Below are 17,988 nucleotides of genomic sequence, written 5' to 3'. Positions count from 1 at the left end.
TTCTGATCTTGCATGGAACTTAAAAGCACAGAAACAGACAACTCAGCTTAATTGGTCTGTGCTGATATTTCTGCTTCACAAAAGCCTCCTCCCACTGCTTTTCATTTAGTCCATTCAGCATATCGTTCTATTCTCTATTCCTTCTTCTGTTACGTGCCTATTTAGCTTCCCTTTAAATGCATCTGTGTTCTTGGCTTCAATTATTCCATATGCTTCTGAATTCCACTTTTTAACCACTATCTAGGTAAAAGAAATTCTGCTAAATTCCCCACTCTATATAACTGTTGACCCTCGTACATTGAACAGATGTTCCCTTGTGTGAGAAAGTTGCAAACAAGTTGTCATAGATATAAAGTGACAGGAGATAGGCTCAAAACTCAGATTAGGAAAAACTACTCCTCCCAATCTGTATAACTCACTATCCCAGAGTGCAGTAGGGGACAGAATCAATCAACAAATTCAAGAAAGAAATAGGTATGTTTCTGATGAAAAGTGTGATAAAGGGCTATGGGGAGCAAGTAGGAAAGTGGAGCTGAGACCAGGATAAGAGCAGCCATGATCATGTTAAATGATGGAGTGGCTCAGAGGGCTGAATTGCCTACTCCTGCTCCTAATTCCTTGTTCCTATATTCATGGCTCCAGATTTGGTCTCTGACGAATAAAAGGTTACGTAGTTTGCGTATTAGATGCTTCCTCATATTTCAGCACACATTCATCAGAAGGCAATCAAATGTCTCTTGAAATACAACTATTGCAACATTATGTTGCACATTGTACGCAGTGGTCAGTGTTTGTTGCCCAAGGCACTTTCAGACCATTGATTTCCAGGAAGCTAATTCTACAAAGGCAGGAGTTGGTGGGAGGAATTCCATCATATTCATGTTCCACATGAATATTCGTGCTGTTTCATTTTCAACATTCTTACTACATCTCAACTTGTTAGATTTAGCGTAGCAAAATAGGCTTGAGCCAGTCCATTTGGTCCGAAATCTGTGTGATTGTCTTACCTTTACAAAGATGGACAAGGAAAGGTGTTGATATAATCTGGTTCTTCATCTTCCTCAGAGTTATTCATATATGTCTTTTCTGAAGATTAAAAATAAGAAGTACAATAATAGTGAGTTTGTATTTTATACAATTTCGTATTGCAGCAATGTAGGTGCAATGATAAAATCTTGAAGATATTTAACACAGCCTTGTGTATGCACTAGTTAACTACCACTGACACTTAAATGTTGGCCTAGCCAGCAATGCCTGTACCCATTGAGTAAATTCTTCAAAAAAGCAACTTCTCTGAAAATTACACATTCAACAGCCAATGCTAGCACGTTTCCAACTTGCACGTTTCACCCTATTTTTTCTGAAGTTTAAATGTTCAAAGCTGATCCTCGTACTTTTCTAGGTAGGACCTTTAAGAAACAATTCCTGACCTCTGCCCCCTTCAGAAACTAGCCACATTGTGTGCATCGTTTTGATTTATTATTGTGCCAGAGGGTCTGCTTTTAACCCCATACATGCGTGGCTCCCTAAATCTCTGCTCAGTGCTACAATATTCGCATTTGTCTTTCTCAGATCTAAAGGTCAACCTCTTGGAAACGTGTTTGTAGAGATCCCAATCACATTTTTTGAAAAGGTGGTCTGGTGTGAACATCAGAATTTCCCCAAAAGCTCACTGACTGTAATTTCATTTTTAAGCTGTTTGTGCTATTCCTTTCTGAGGAGGGAGGAGGTGCTTGATTTCTCTTCCAGCTAAGACTCCCCGTAGAATTTCTACACTCAAGACATGACGCGGCTTTTCACTGGGACCACCTGCAACAGTTTTCTAGTTCTTTCCTGCTAGGCACTTCATGAAGTGATGGCCCATTAGGAATTGTAGATGGTGGGTGTACACTGTCCAAGTCTTTCGTTGATTTGGATGAAGTAGGGGGTGGGGACAAGGGCTGACGGGCTCATCCATCAGTTCCCTAAGTCTCTGTCACACGTGGAACTCGAATAGGCCGGGGTTGTAATCTTGTCCAAATTTAACATCAATGACAAGCCAGTTTGTTCAGATATTTCAGTTTTACTTAATTTACATGAATTACTCTGCAGCACGGTGGCTCAGTGGTTGGAACTGCTGCTTCACAGAACCAGGGACCCAGGTTCAATTCCATTCTGGGGTGATTGTGCAAAGTCCACACACACACACATATTTTCCCTGTGTCTTCCTCCAGGTACTCTGGTTTTTCCTCTCTCACTCAAAGAAGTGCACATTAGGTGGACTGACCATGGTAAATTAGGTAAAAACAATGACTGCAGATGCTGCAAACCAGATTCTAGATTAGAGTGGTGCTGGAAAAGCACAGCAGTTCAGGCAGCATCCAAGGACAGGAAAAATCGACGTTTCGGGCAAAAGCCCTTCCTGATGAGGGGATGCTGCCTGAACTGCTGTGCTTTTCCAGCACCACTCTAAACCTGACCATGGTAAATTGCCCATGGTATCTAAGAATGGGCAAAGCAAGATGGGTTAGCCGTCGATATAGACTGAATGGCCTGCTTCTACATGTAGGAGCAGAATTAGGCCATTTCAGCCCATTAAGTCTATTCTGCCAATTAATCATAGCTGATGTTTCTTAGCCACATTCTGAAACTTTCCATGTTTCTCTGGGAAGCAAGGGAGGAGATTGCAGAGCCATTGGCCTTGATTTTTGTGTCCTCTTTGTCTACAGGAGTAGTGCCAGAGGACTGGAGGCTAGCAAACGTGGTTCCCTTGTTCAAGAAGGGGAGTAGGGATAATCCTAGTAACTATAGGCCAGTGAGTCTCACTTCTGTTGTGGGCAAAGTCTTAGAGAGAATTATAAGGGATAGGATTTATGCACATCTGGATAAGAATGATGTGATCAAGGATAGTCAGCATGGTTTTGTGAAGGGCAGGTCGTGCCTCACAAACCTTATTGAATTCTTTGAGAAGGTGACGAAGGAGGTAGATGAGGGGAAAGCGGTAGATGTAGTATATATGGATTTTAGTAAGGCGTTTGATAAGGTCCCCCATGGTAGGCTACTGCAGAAAATACAGAGATATGGCATTGAGGGTGAGTTGGAGGTTTGGATTAGGAATTGGCTCTCTGGAAGAAGACAGAGGGTAGTAGTTGATGGCAAAGATTCATCTTGGAGTGCCGTCACTAGTGGTGTTCCGCAAGGATCTGTTTTGGGACCATTGCTGTTTGTCATTTTTATAAATGACCTGGAGGAAGGGTTAGAAGGTTGGGTGAGCAAGTTTGCGGATGATACGAAAGTCGGAGGAGTTGTAGACAGTGAGGAAGGATATGGCAGGTTACAGCGGGATATAGAGAAGCTGCAGAGCTGGGCAGAAAGGTGGCAAATGGAGTTCAATGTAGCTAAGTGTGAAGTGATTCACTTTGGTAAGAGTAATAAAAAGATGGATTACTGGGCTAATGGTAGACTACTTGGTAGTGTGGAAGAGCAGAGGGATCTTGGTGTCCATGTACACAGATCTCTGAAAGTTGCCACCCAGGTAAATAGTGCAGTGAAGAAGGCATATGGCGTACTGGCTTTTATTGGTAGAGGAATTGAGTTCCGGAGTCCTGAGGTCATGCTGCAGTTGTATAAGACTCTGGTGCGGCCGCTTCTGGAATATTGTGTGCAGTTTTGGTCGCCATACTATAGGAAGGATGTGGAGGCACTGGAACGGGTGCAGAGGAAGTTTACCAGGATGTTGCCTGGTATGGTAGGAAGATCCTATGAGGAAAGGCTGAGGCACTTGGGGTTGTTTTCTTTGGAGAAAAGAAGGTTTAGGGGTGATTTGATAGAGGTGTACAAGATGATTAGGGGGTTAGATAGGGTTGACAGTGAGAACCTTTTTCCGCGTATGGAGTCAGCTATTACAAGGGGGCATAGCTTTAAATTAAGGGGGGGTAGATATAGGACTGATGTTAGGGGTAGGTTCTTCACTCAGCGAGTCGTAAGATCATGGAATGCCCTGCCAGTAGCAGTAGTGGACTCTCCCTCTTTATGGGTATTTAAGCGGGTATTGGATAGGTATATGGAGGATAGTGGGTTAGTGTAGGTTAGGTGGGCTTTGATCGGCGCAACATCGAGGGCCGAAGGGCCTGTACTGCGCTGTATTGTTCTATGTTCTATGTTCTATGTTGCATTTGAGCGAGATCTGGACAATACCCAGGCTTGGGCTGACAAGTGGCAATTAACATTAATGTCACACAACTGGCAGGTTCTGACCATCACCAATAAGAGGCAAGATTAGAGTGTTGCTCGAAAAGTACAGCAGATCAGGCAGCATCCAAGGAGCAGGAAAATCAATTTTTTGGGAAAAGACCCTTCATCAGGATGAAGGCCTTCCTGATGAAGGGCTTTTGCCTAAAATCTTAATTTTCCTGCTTCTTGGATGCTGCTTGATCTGCTGTACTTTTCCAGCACCATTCTAATCTAGACTCTGATCTCCAGCATCTGCAGTACCACTTTTGCTGACCAATAAGAGACAACCTAACCACTACCCTTTGACATTCCATACTGTTCCTACCACTGAATCCCCCACAATCAAATCCTGGGGGTTATTGTTGACCAGAAACTCAACTCAACTTGTCACATAAACAGTGGCTACAACAGCAGGTCAGAAACTAAAAATACTGTGGTAACTCACCTCCTGACTCCCCAGTGTTTGTCCACCATTACAAGTTACAAGTTAAGAATGTGATGGATTACTTCTCTCTTGCCTGGATGGGTACAGCTCCAAAAACATTCAAGAAGCATTATACTATCCACAAAGCAGCCCACTTGATTGGCACCACATGCACAAGTATCCACTCCCTCCATCACCGACGCTCAGTAGCAGCAGTGTGTACTATTTATAACATGTGCTGCAGAAATGTGTCAATGATCCTCAGACAACACCTTCCAAACTCACAACCACTTCCATTCAGAAGGACAAGAGCAGTAGATATATGGGAACACCACCACTTTCAAGTTCCCCTCCCAAGCCACTCACTATTCTGACTTGGAAATATATCACCATTCCTTCACTTTCACTGGGTCAAAATCCTGGAGTTCCTTCCCTTGTGGCATTGTGGGTCAACCCCCAGTGGGTAGACTGCAGCGGACCAAGAAGGCAGCTCACTATCACTTTCTCAAGGGCAACTAGGGTTGGACAATAAATGCTGCCCATATCCCGCAAATGGATTTTTAAAACATTCTCTTGCCTTCTCCCTTAACCCTCTTACTAATCAAGAACCTATCTACAGAGGAACCTCAATTCTCTGAAAGATACGGGTGAGGAGAATTTTGTGCGGTTAATTGAATGCTAGACAATCGATGCCGGATAACACTGTTAGGCATGCATCAGGAATTTGAGATCTTGTTCGGATAATCTGAAATTCCCTTAATCAAATGCTGGATAATCGAGGTTCCTCTGTATCTATCTCTTCTTAAATACACTCAATCACTTGGCCTCCATAGCCTTTGTGGCAATGAGGCTTTTGCCTGAAACGTCGATGTTCCTGCTCCTCAGATGCTGCCTGACCTGCTGTGCTTTTCCAGCACGACTCTAACCTTGACTCCTACGTATCATGGTCTACCCGGGTTCTCACTGTCAAACAACCATCTTTACTTCCAACTCTTGGGCTGGAGATTAATGTCCAAACACTCTCCTGTGACATTGCCCAACTCAATCTCCCAAATTGCTACTCAGAAATGTGATGATAGAGCAGGAGTGAGGTCAGAGAAAGTCTTTCACTCAGTTCTCTTCCCTGACCATAGCTTTTGAAGTTCCTTTGGTGAGACTCTGCATGAAACTTGTTTTTAAAAATGTGGTGCTGGAAAAACGCAGCAGGTCAGGCAGCATCCAAGGAGCAGGAGAATCGACGTTTCGGGCATAAGCCCTTCTTCAGGAATGAGGAGGGTGTGCCAAGCAGGCTAAGATAAAAGGTAGGGAGGAGGGACTTGGGGGAGGGGCGCTGGGAATGCAATAGGTGGAAGGAGGTTAAGGTGAGGGTGATAGGTCGGAGTGGTCGGGAAGAAGATTGCAGGTCAAGAAGGCGGTGCTGAGTCCGAGGGTTGGGACTGAGATAAGGTGGAGGGAGGGGAAATGAGGAAGCTGGAGAAATCTGTATTCATCCCTTGTGGTTGGAGGGTTCCTAGGCGGAAGATGAGGCGCTCTTCCTCCATGGCCATGGTCTGGCGATGGAGGAGTCCAAGGACCTGCATGTCCTTGGTGGAGTGGGAGGGGGAGTTAAAGTGTTCAGCCGCGGGACGGTTGGGTTGGTTGGTGCGGGTGTCCCAGAGGTGTTCTCTGAAACGTTCCACAAGTAGATGGCCTGTCTCCCCAATGTATAGGAGGCCACATCAGGTGCAGTGAAATTCTGACGGATATGGAAGGATCTCTTGGGGCCTTGGAGGGAAGTGAGGGGAGGAGGTGTGGGCGCAAGTTTTGCATTTTTTGCAGTTGCAGGGGAAGGTGCCGGGAGTGGAGGTTGGGTTGGTGGGGGGTGTGGATCTGACAAGGGAGTCGCGAAGGGAGTGATCTTTCCGAAACGCTGATAGGGATGGGGAGGGAAATATATCCTTGGTGGTGGGGTCCGTTTGGAGGTGGAGGAAATGACGAAGGATGATCCGATGTATCTGGAGGTTGGTGGGGTGATAGGTGAGGACGAGTGGGGTTCTGTCCTGGTGGCGATTGGAGGGGCGGGGTTCAAGGGCGGAGGAGCGGGAAGTGGAGGAGATGTGGTGGAGAGCATCGTCAACCACGTCTGAGGGGAAATTGTAGTCTTTGAAGAAGGAGGCCATCTGGGTTGTTCAGTATTGGAATTGGTTCTCCTGGGAGCAGATGCGGCAAAGGCGAAGGAATTGGGAAAATGGGATGGCGTTTTTACAGGGGGCAGGGTGGGAAGAGGTGTAGTCTAGGTAGCTGTGGGAGTCAGTCGGTTTATAGTACATGTCCATGTTGAGTCGGTCGTCCGCGATAGAGATGGAGAACCCACACCTCCCCCCTCACTTCCCTCCAAGGCCAGCCCATACCTCCCCCCTTACTTCCCTCCAAGGCCCCAAGGGATCCTTCAATATCCATCAGAAATTCACCTGCATCTCCACACACATCATTTACTGCATCCGCTGTACCCGATGTGGCCTTGTATACATTGGGGAGACAGGCTGTCTACTTGCGGAACGTTTCAGAGAACACCTCTGGGACACCCGCACCAACCAACCTAACCGCCCCGTGGCTGAACACTTTAACTCCCCCTCCCCCTCCCCCTCCGCCAAGGACATGCAGGTTCTTGGCCTCCTCCATCACCAGACCATGGCAACACGATGCCTGGAGGAAGAGCGACTCATCTTCCGCCTAGGAACCCTCCAACCACACGGGATGAATGCAGATCTCTCCACCTTCCTCATTTCCCCTCCTCCCCACCTTATCTCAGTCCCAACCCTCAGACTCAGCACCGCCTTCTTGACCTGTAATCTTCTTCCCGACCTCTCCGCCCCCACCCCCTCTCCGGCCTATCACCCTCACCTTAACCTCCTTCCACCTATCGCATTCCCAGCGCCCCTCTCCCAAGTCCCTCCTCCCTACCTTTTATCTTAGCCTGCTTGGCACACCCTCCTCATTCCTGAAGAAGGGCTTATGCCCGAAACATCGATTCTCCTTCTCCTTTGATGCTGCCTGACCTGCTGCGCTTTTCCAGCAACACATTTTTAAGCTCTGATCCCCAGCATCTACAGTCCTCACTTTCTCCTAGTGATAATTGTTTTGCTAACTTACAGAATTTGAGCTGTATGCTGACTCTCGGCTTCGCTTGCTATCACTGGCTGATCTTATTCTTAATATAAATCTTAACATTTCTGAGTTATTTTATTTGTTCACCAGATTGATGACCTTACCTTCTGGTTCCTGCTGAAGCTTCCATTTCACAGCGTATTCACAGTTCTCATAACTTGCCCCTGACTCAACTGCAATCAGACAAAACACTGTGAGCAGCAACATTCCAAACTGTTCCTAACATTGACAATGTCCAGAAGCTGCACCTACCTGATGTATGGCTCTCGGTTTTCCTGATCTCCACATTTTCATATGAAGTCGAGTCATCATCTTCAGGCAAAAATAAAATAAAGTCACGTCACATCACAGAAAACCCAAAAAAACTTTAGTCATTCAGTTTCACAACTGCATTGGATTTCAGCACCAAGATCAGAAACAAGGTCATATTGACAAGGGTAGGACAGAGAAGCACCAATGCTGTTTGAGTCACTGGGGTCTGAAATCCAAACTTGAACCTTAGTCCCATCTTACAATCTTCACTGGCTGCACCGCATTGAGCGTGAGATATCCTGTTTGGGGGAAGGTGTCCCTCAGCAGTATTCTGCAGTGTGCATTTGCCAAATGGAGGATATGGGAGAAAAGCAGGGGAATGAAAGTAACTGGGGAGATGAGTCAAAGAGCCAGCACAGGCAGGTGGGCTGAGCAGTCTCACTCCATGATTCTGACAAGTTGGGAAGTCTAAGTCCAAGGGTTATATGACATAATACTTTTAATAGTTAAACCAATAACATTATGAATCATTTAAAGGTCTGCATTCATTTAATTCTATCTGGAAGAATTACTCTTATCAAAAGTAGTATGTTCAGGTGAAATGATTGTTAATCTAACATAGAACTCAGTTCCTTGTTCAGAGAGGTCCTTGTGCCCAACAGGGCTGTCAACTTCGCAATCCTGCTCTGTGTTCTCAGAGCTCCATCTAATGACCAGACACAGTATTGATCAGAACAAGTTGACATTCACCTTACCAAACTGGTAGAGGAATTGCAGTCATGAAAACACATTATTTTTCAAATCAGTACTTTTAATGGGAATTATCTATTTTAGGCATCCATAGGAAAATGAGAATGTTTAAAAATGTTTCAAACATAAATCACGTCCAACTCACTGAATGAGTGAGCTTGCAGCATTATGGGGATGTAGGAAGGAATTACAATGGCACTGATTGGACTAATCAAGAGATGCCTAGTCTGGATTGCACGGGCCAAATGGGCTCGGCTGGGCACAGGGTTCCACCAATCAAATGCACTAGAATTGGCTTCTCCAACCGGACATATTCCAGGAGGTTTCAACACATGGTCCAAAGCCAAAGTCAATCAGCAGCAGGACTCCTCCAATTGCCAGCTCTTTCTAGCCCAGACACATACAGACTCAAGCATCCACGACTTGCACAGAATTGGGATCAAACTTTCGGAGTTGGATCAGAAGTATTTACTGTGTTGCCTTGACCCCATCAGGCTGGAGGAGTCCAAATGCTCGGCCAAATCCAATCCAATTCAAACTAACCAGCTACAAATTCCAGCAGAATATAACTAGATAGCAACACTTACCCAACAGCGATGACACGGAGCTCACAATTGGCATCCCACACCCACCCAACTGTGACATTCTCCCTCCAGGAGCAGGAAGTGTCTCTGGTTAGTACAGATTCCAAAGAAAAGGCCGCATTGGAGGGAGGCAGGAGTGTTTGTGAGAGAGGGAGAGATAGGAGATCTCACTGCCAACTCATTACCAATCCTAAGGGGGGGGCTCCCAGCAATCGATATTCTCACTTCCCACCTGCTTGGGTTGAATGGCCTCCTTCTGTGCCAAAATGCCTCTCCGACCCACCGATCTTATAGAAGCTGCTATCTACCTAACAGGAGGATTTTTGTCACCTACCTCCCCCTCCTTTTACTGATCAGCAGAACGCACTGGAGAAAAACCAACTGTCCAAGTGTGATAACGGGCATTGCACATTTTATAAAAGTTAGGTTATTTCAGCAGTGAGGTTCTCTACTATGCATGTAATCCTAGTGTGTTTATGAATGATCCACAAATTACTTCTGTAAATAAAATAATTTAAATCTCCAGAATAAAAATATTAAAATCACAAAAATCAGATCAGGCAAATTACTGCAGACAACTAAACAGATGTAGAGAAACAAGATAATTTGGAACCATCTAGAAAACCTTACCTTCTTTGTTTCTAAAGTAAGTTCAACATCCCCATCTTCCAGACTCCGATAATCTACCCTCAAGTGTCAGCGTTAGCTCAGTGGGGGTCACTCTTAGCTCCGAAGTTCAAACCCTAATCCAGAGATGTGAGCCTGGCATCAAGGCTGATGCCTCACTGCAGTATTGAGGGAGGATTATGCAGCCCTGAGACGCTGTCTTTCACATGAGCTATCAACCGAAGGTTCTGAGCAGTATTTACAAAACAGCACTCCTGACTAACACTTCTCACTCTGCTAGGATTTTAAAAAAAAGGTTATTGTGTCCTGTCTCTCTGTGGGACCCCCGACTGTCTGTCTTGGGAGCTCGGCTGTCTGTCTGTCTGTCTGGGGGAGCCCGGCTGTCTGTCTGTCTGTCTGGGGGAGCCCGGCTGCTATTTGCCAAAAGAATGATTGGCCTTTGTTGGCTGAATGCTGATGCAGTGTCCCCAGGACTCATTGCTGATCTGTAACTACAAGTTATTTGTCTTGATGGGTTTTCAGGGGAAATGGAACTGCATCACATCAGTCTGGAATGGGCATTTTGCCAGCTTGAACATATTACCTCCCTTTCCACCATTTGTAGTTCTTTCAAACTGGAGGGCATATGTTTAGGGTGAGAAAGGAAAGACTTAAAATGGATCTAAGAGGCAACTGTTTCACGCAGAGGGTGGTGCGCGTATGGAATGAGCTGCCAGAGGAAGTGGCATTGGTTGTGATCTTTCAAATGTCACTGGAGTCAGGGAATGTCCCAGATGATTGGAAAATCACTGTTGTAACCCCCTTGTTCAAGAAAGGATCACGACAAAAGATGGAAAATTGGAGGCCAATTAGCCTAACCTCGGCTAACTTCGGTAAAATTCTGAATCCATCGTTAAGGATGAGATTTCTAAATCTTGGAAGTGCAGGATTTAGTAAGGGGAGGTCATGCCTGACAAACCCATTAGAATTCTTTGAAGAAGTAACAAGTAGGTTAGACCAGGGAAATCCAATGGTGCCTATCTATCTAAACTTCCAAAAGGCCTTTGATAAGGTGCCTCACAGGAGGCTGCTGAGTAAGGTGAGGACCCCTGGTGTTTGAGGTGAGCTACTGGTATGGATTGAGGATTGGCAGTCTGACAGAAGGCAGAGAGTTGGGATGAAAGGTTCTTTTTCAGACTGGCAGCCGGTGACAAGCGGTGTCCTGCAGGTTTCAGTGTTGGGGCCGAAGCAATCGTTTTATATATTAATGATCTGGATGAAGGGACTGGGGGCATTCTGGTGAAGTTTGCCAATGATACGAAGTTAGGTGGACAGGCAGGTAGTATTGAGGAGGTGGGGAGGCTGCAGAAAGATTTAGACAGTTTAGGAGCGTGGTCCAGGAAATGGCTGATGAAATTCAAAGTGAGCAAATGCAAGGTCTCGCACTTTGCAAAAAAGAATACAGGCATGGACTATTTTCCAAATGGTGAGAAAATTCATAAAGCGAAAGTACAAAGGGATCTGGGAGTGCTAGTCCAGGATTCTCTAAAGGTTAACTTGCAGGTTAAGTCTGTGATTAAGAAAGCAAATGTAATGTTGCCATTTATCTCAAGAGGGTTGGAATTTAAAAACAGTGATGTGCTTCTGAGACTTTATAAAGCTCGAGTTAGGCCCCATTTAGAATTCTGTGTCCAATTTCGGGCCTCACACTTCAGGAAGGACGTACTGGTACGTCCAGTGGAGATTCACATGGATGATCCCTGGAATGGTAGGCCTAACATATGATGAACAGCTGATTGTATTCATTAGAGTTTAGAAGGTTGAGGGGAGATCTAATAGAAACTTACAAGATAATGCCTGGCTTAGAAAGGGTGAACGCTGAGAAGTTGTTTCGGTTAGGCGGGGAGGCTAGGACCCACGGGCACCACCTTAGAATTAGAGGGGGTCAATTTAGAATGGAAATGAGGAGACATTTCTTCAGCCAGAGATTGGTGGGCCTGTGGAATTCATTGCCACAAAGAACAATGGAGGCGGGGATGTTAAATGTCTTCAAGGCAGAGAGTGATAAATTCATGATCTCGCAAGGAATTAAGGGCTATGGAGAGAGTGCAGGTAAGTGGAGTTGAAATGTCCATCAGCCATGATTAAATGGCGGAGTGGACTCGATGGGCCAAATAGCCTTACTTCCACTCCTATGTCTTATGGTCTTACTCCACCCATCTCATGGGACTGGATGCACCAAACAGTGGTAATGGAGCAGTCTCAGGCTTGAGTAGACGTTCAGAGTCTTCACAGCTTCCTCAGATTGTTGTCATGTCTTCCTCCAGAGGGCACCTTCATCTCAAATTCTTAGGGTTCAGAAACATTGTTCACAATGCCCTGAAACCCAGGGGGTCGGATGCATTGGACAGCATTAGAGGATATTTTCAGACTCATCAAGATATCATAGGCTTTGTTCCATCTCTCCCATGAGTTATTTGATGAGAGTACCTATATTCAGCAGTTGTATGTAGATTTCAAAAAAGCCTCACAAGCCAGACATTCAGGGGAAGCTTTAATCACTAAGATCTCCAACTTGGGGATGCAGCTGGTAAATTGGCCATACCGGGGTATGGCACAGGCCAAATGGAAGAATGGGGAATGATACCAGTGGCAGTCTCCCTTGTAAAAGGATCAACTTAAGAAGGTATTTGCATCCAACTCGTTCGGTCTGGTAGAACCAAGATGCATTTCTCTTCCATATACCAGGTTGCAAGAAAAGAATTGAGGAGTGGGAACTTCACTACTTGAAGCCCTTATTCATAGTCCATTATTTGTTGGTAGGCATATTTGTTTTTGAGGCAAGTGATTTTTCTACTTAAGGGGACTCCAATACCAAGACTCATAAATACATAAAGTGATTAAATTCAGTAAGAAATTTAAGATGAAGGTTAGAATGTGGAAATTTCTGTCACATAGAAGTAGTTGAGCAAAAATGGTATTATTTTAAAGAGAGGTTAGACAGCTACATTAAGGAGAACGAACATAGGCATAGTCATAGAGATGTACAGCATGGAAACAGACCCTTCGGTCCAACCTGTCCATGCCGACCCGATATCCCAACCCAATCTAGTCCCACCAGCCAGCACCCGGCCCATATCCCTCCAAACCCTTCCTATTCATATACCCATCCAAATGCCTTTTAAATGTTGCAATTGTACCAGCCTCCACTAATTCCTCTGGCAGCTCACTCCATACACACACCACTCTCTGCGTGAAAAAGTTGCCCCTTAGGTTTCTTTTATATCTTTCCCCTCTCACCCTAAACCAATGCCCTCTAGTTCTGGACTCCCCCACCCCAGGGAAAAGACTTTGACTATGGAATGAGCTGAATAGGCAGGAGGAAGCTTGTGTGGAGTATAGACCAGTGAAGCCAAATGACCTCTTTCTGTAAGCTCTGTGATATTCTTTCCCTAAGAGTACTGTGTGTCTATCTACAGCACATGGACTGCAATGGTTCAAGAAGGCAGCTCACCACCACCTTGTCAAGGGCGACTAGGGACAGACAATAAATGCTAGCCAGCCAGCAACACCACAGCCCATGACCCATTGTGCTAATATTTAAGGAAAGCTGTAAGGAAAAGCCAGGGACATCAATGGTGGGTAAGTTGTTGGAAGAGATTCTGAGAGACAGGACGTACATGCATTTGGAATGACAAGGACTGATTTGGGATAATCAGCTGGGTCTGTACATGGGAAATCCTGTCTCACAAATTTTATTTGAGCTTTTTGAAGAGGTGACCAAGAAGATAGATGAAGGCAGAGCAGTAGACATACTGCACATGGACTTCAGCAAGGCCTTCGACAAGGGTCCACATAGTTGGGTTACATCACATGGGATTTAGGGAGAGCAAAATTGGCTTGGCATAAGAAGACAGAGTGATGTGACACAGGTTTGTTTTTTAGACTGTGACCTGTGACCAGTGGTGTGTCGTAAGGATTGATCCTGGGTCCACTGTTGTTTGTCATTTATACAAAACAATTTGGATGAGAATGCAGGAGACATAGTATAGTGGACAGTGAAGATGGCTATCTAAGAGTACACTGAGATCGTGATCAACTGGGCCAGTGGACTGAGGAATGGTAGATGGAATTGATCTCAGGTAAATGCAAGGTTTGCATCTTGATAAGATAAACTAGGGCAGGACTAACACAGTTAATGGTAGGGCCCTTGGTGTTGGGGGGGTGGTGGTGGGGTTGTTGAACACAGAGGCCTAAGGATGCAGGCACATGGTTCCTTGAAAGCAGCACTACACAGGGTGGTGAAGAAGGTGTTTGACATGCTTGCTTTCATTGGTCAGAACATTGGAGTATAGGAGATGGGTCATCATGTTATTGCTGCACAAGACATTTGGCGTACTCCATATCTTTCTGGTCACCCTCCTATAGGAAGGATGTTATTAAAATGGAAACAGTGCAAAAAAGATTTAAAAGGACGTTACCAAGATTGGAAAGTTTGAATTATAAGGAGAGGCTGGATAGGCTGAGGTTATTTTCCCTCAAGCTTAGGAGGCTGAGGTTTATCAAGTCATGAATGGCATGGATAGGGTGAATAGCCAAGATCTTTTTCCCAGGATAGGAGAGTCCAAAACTAGAGAGCATAGATTAAGGTGACAGGGGCAAGATTTAAAAAAGGACCTGAGGGGGAACGTTTTCACAAGAAGGTGGTGCGAATAAAAAATAAGCTGTCAGAGGAAGTGGTAGAGATAAGCACAATTACAATGTTTAAAATACATTTGGACAGGTACATGGATAGGAACATTTTGGAGGGATGTGGGCCAAACACAGGCAAATGGGACTAGTTCAGTTTAGGAAAACTTGGTTGGTATTAACAAGTTGGACTGAAGGGCCTGTTTGTGTGCTGTATGACTCTGATCTCAATTACAACGATGCTGTCAAAATAATACATCTAACACACAGTTAGATTGGAGTTAATATCGGCTGGAACTTACCATGAGGAGGTTTCAGATACTCTGCAGGGAAGCAATAATATTCTGCAGCTAAAGGATTTCTGCCAAAGACAATAAAGGCGGGAATTAAACTCAAAGCATTCCAAAACAAATAAAGTACAATTGTTAACAAGTGGAATTAAATCCAAAACACAGCTTAAACTGAACAAATGCTGTCTCGGTAGCTGGGATTCCAGTGCAAATCAAGCCAGTGCTGATTCTGTACCCAATCCGATTCTCAGTCTCCGTTGCTATACCTCAGAAGAAATTTAGACTTCAGTTTTTAGACCATCAGGCAGAATGCAAACAAGTGACTTACATGTAATTCTGGTCATCTTCATATTTGTTTGCTGGAAGAGAATGGTACTTGTTAGATAATTGAGATAGTTTGCACAGATGGCATCCTGCCAACCAGCACTCCATCAGGATGCTCCAAAACTATACTGGAACCATCTATAGTTCCTATTCAACCAGCAACTCAACAAAACGGCCTAGGGCAAATGTACTGCATGGCAGCAATCTGCCAAGGTTTCAGAAAACAAACACACAAATACATTTGCACCTCATCAGCCACTCACTACACTGACATGGAAATGCATTGCCTGCAGTCCTTCAGAATCACTGGATCAAAATCCATAACTTCCTCCCTGACAGTACTGTGGATACCCCTGACTACCCCAAGGAGTGCAGCAGTTTAGGAAGGCAACTCAGCACCAAGTCCTCAAAGACAATCAGTAATGAGTCACAAGATTTGGCCCAGCTAGCAATCCCCACATCCCATGAAACATGACAAGAAAATGTGGTAATATCTTTGGATTAGGAATCCAGTGGTTCAAACTAATGCTTTGGAGACATAGTTTCAAATCTCACCAGGGCAATTGGTCATAATCAAAGCAATAAAATCTAGAATTAGAAGGTCATTTCAATGATGTGACCATGAAACTACCATCAATTATTGTAAAACCCATCTGGTTCACTAATGTCCTTTAGAGAGGGAAATCCACTGACTATATGTAACTCTAGACCAACAGCAATGTGGTCATCTCTTGCAAGCCATTCAGTTCAGGGACTATTAGGGAAAATTATCTCTTAATGTAATTCTTCAAAATCAAAGATGGCTGGACGAGGAATCAGTCACACAAGCAGAATGATCTAAACTATGTTGTGCACAGTCAACCTGACAGTAAACTTCCTGGTTGAAATAACTTTAAGTAAGAAAGATTTTCTTTCTGTGTTTCCTTGTCCTACTCTCAATCTATAATTTAAAGAAATACCCTTTACATTACCATTTACTAAAGTGCATTTCTCTATAACTTCTTAGATGCAGCTTTTCTAATAGTTTCTATAGTGTACTCTGACCAGAAATGGACACAGTTCTCAAGGTTGAATTGCCTGGTGTTCAGCTGGACCTAGCCAGAGCTTTGAATGGTTTAGTGATGAACTCCTCTAAAACTTTTTTTGAATTTGGAAACAAAAGTGATACAATCAACATTCAGAGTTAAAGCTATGATTCACAATGGTTACCAATTACATTCTCTCACCTGCCCTTGGCGACAACATTCCAGAAATCATTTACTTACCGATAGCTAGGTTGCCGTAGTTGGGTGGGCTGCCTGATGCTGTTAGGAAAGAGAGTGGCGTTTAATATTGGCACAGCAAGGGTTAAAACAGTAAAGATGTATTACTTGTGCGTATGTGCTCCCAGAAAATGTCACAATTGGCACATGCACAGAGCACACGTTTACTTCATGAAAGACATTTTTGATTCTTTTGTTTCTTTAAAACTACAGATAAACAGAGATTAGTTCCAAAGCCAGTGAAAAGTGTTGTACAGATAAGTAAATTCGAGAAGGATAGGCACTCAAATGGCAGGACTTTCTATCTTCTGTTACCCCAGCCTCAGTTTGAGGTAATCCCTTTCCCTGTGCTCTAGTTCCCTGGGTAATGATATCCTCCCCCAACTATTTGTTGATTTTCCCAGCTTTCACAACCAACTGTCAGTATCAAACACCAGTGGGGGATTTTATTACACAGAACATCAACATAATACTCACCTCAACAAAATCACCAATTAGGAGTGACCACTCTGAACATATCTTAAAAGGAGATATTTAAAAGATATGAAGTCTCATGAAGTCATACAGCTGTCCAGTACAGAAATAGATTCTTCATTCCAACTCGTCCATGCCAACCAGATATCCTAAATTAATCTAGTCCCATTTGCCACTATTTGGGCCATATCCCTCTAAACTGTTCATATTCATAGACCCATCCAATGCCTTTTAAATGTTGTAATTGTACCAGCCTCTGCTATTTCCTCTCGCAGTTCATTCCATATACACACTACCCACTGTGTGGGAGGATTGCCCCTTAGGTTCCTTTTTAAATCATTGCCCTCTCACCTGAATCCCTCTAGTTTTGGACTCCTAAACCCCAGGGAAATGTCTATTTACCCTATCCATACTGCTCATGATTTTATAAACTTTTATAAGGTCCCTCTCAGCCTCCGATGCTCCAGGGAAAACAGCCCGAGCCTGTTCAGCCTCTCCCTGTAGCTCAAATCCTTCAACCCTGGCAACACCTTTGTAAATCTTTTCTGAACCCTTTCAAGTTTCACAACATCCTTACTATAGTGGGGAGACCAGAACTGAATGCAGTATTTCAAAAGTGGCCTAACCAATGTCCTGTACAGCCGCAACACGATCTCCCAACTCCTACACTGACCAATAAAGGAAAGCGTACCAAACGCCTTCTTCACTATCCTGTCTGCCTGAGACTCCATTTTCAAGGAACTATGGATCTGCACTTCAAGGTCTCTTTGTGGAGCAACACTCCCCAGGACCTTACCAGTAAGTTTATAATGGGGCAGCACAGTGGCTCAGTAGTGAGCACTGCTAGCCTCCCAGCGGCAGGGACGTGGGTTCGATTCCAACCTCAGGCCTGTCTGTGTGGAGTTTGCACATTCTCCCAGTGTCTGTAGGTTTCCTCCGGCTGTTCCAGTTTCCTCTCATAATCCAAAGATGTG

General features: G+C 44.5%; 1 protein-coding gene across 2 annotated transcripts in view; it reads right to left on the bottom strand.

The window, feature by feature from the left end:
- The window catches only part of LOC140491232 (linker for activation of T-cells family member 2-like), a 75,731-nt gene that overhangs the window by 1,435 nt on the left and 56,308 nt on the right, over positions 1-17,988 (bottom strand). For both annotated transcript variants that reach the window (XM_072589205.1, XM_072589204.1), the window contains exons 7-12: positions 16,544-16,582; positions 15,283-15,313; positions 14,967-15,025; positions 8,036-8,095; positions 7,888-7,956; positions 1,008-1,086 (exon numbers count right to left, since the gene is read on the bottom strand). In XM_072589205.1, the coding sequence (XP_072445306.1) occupies positions 1,010-1,086; positions 7,888-7,956; positions 8,036-8,095; positions 14,967-15,025; positions 15,283-15,313; positions 16,544-16,582 (335 nt within the window). In that variant the 3' untranslated portion in view covers positions 1,008-1,009. The remainder of the gene's footprint in view (positions 1-1,007; positions 1,087-7,887; positions 7,957-8,035; positions 8,096-14,966; positions 15,026-15,282; positions 15,314-16,543; positions 16,583-17,988) is intronic.

The sequence above is a fragment of the Chiloscyllium punctatum genome, chromosome 19 (genome assembly GCF_047496795.1).
Source record: "Chiloscyllium punctatum isolate Juve2018m chromosome 19, sChiPun1.3, whole genome shotgun sequence".
Taxonomy (NCBI): domain Eukaryota; kingdom Metazoa; phylum Chordata; class Chondrichthyes; order Orectolobiformes; family Hemiscylliidae; genus Chiloscyllium; species Chiloscyllium punctatum.
Note: the sequence above shows the minus strand (reverse complement) of the source record. Positions and strands in the feature narration are given on the sequence as shown.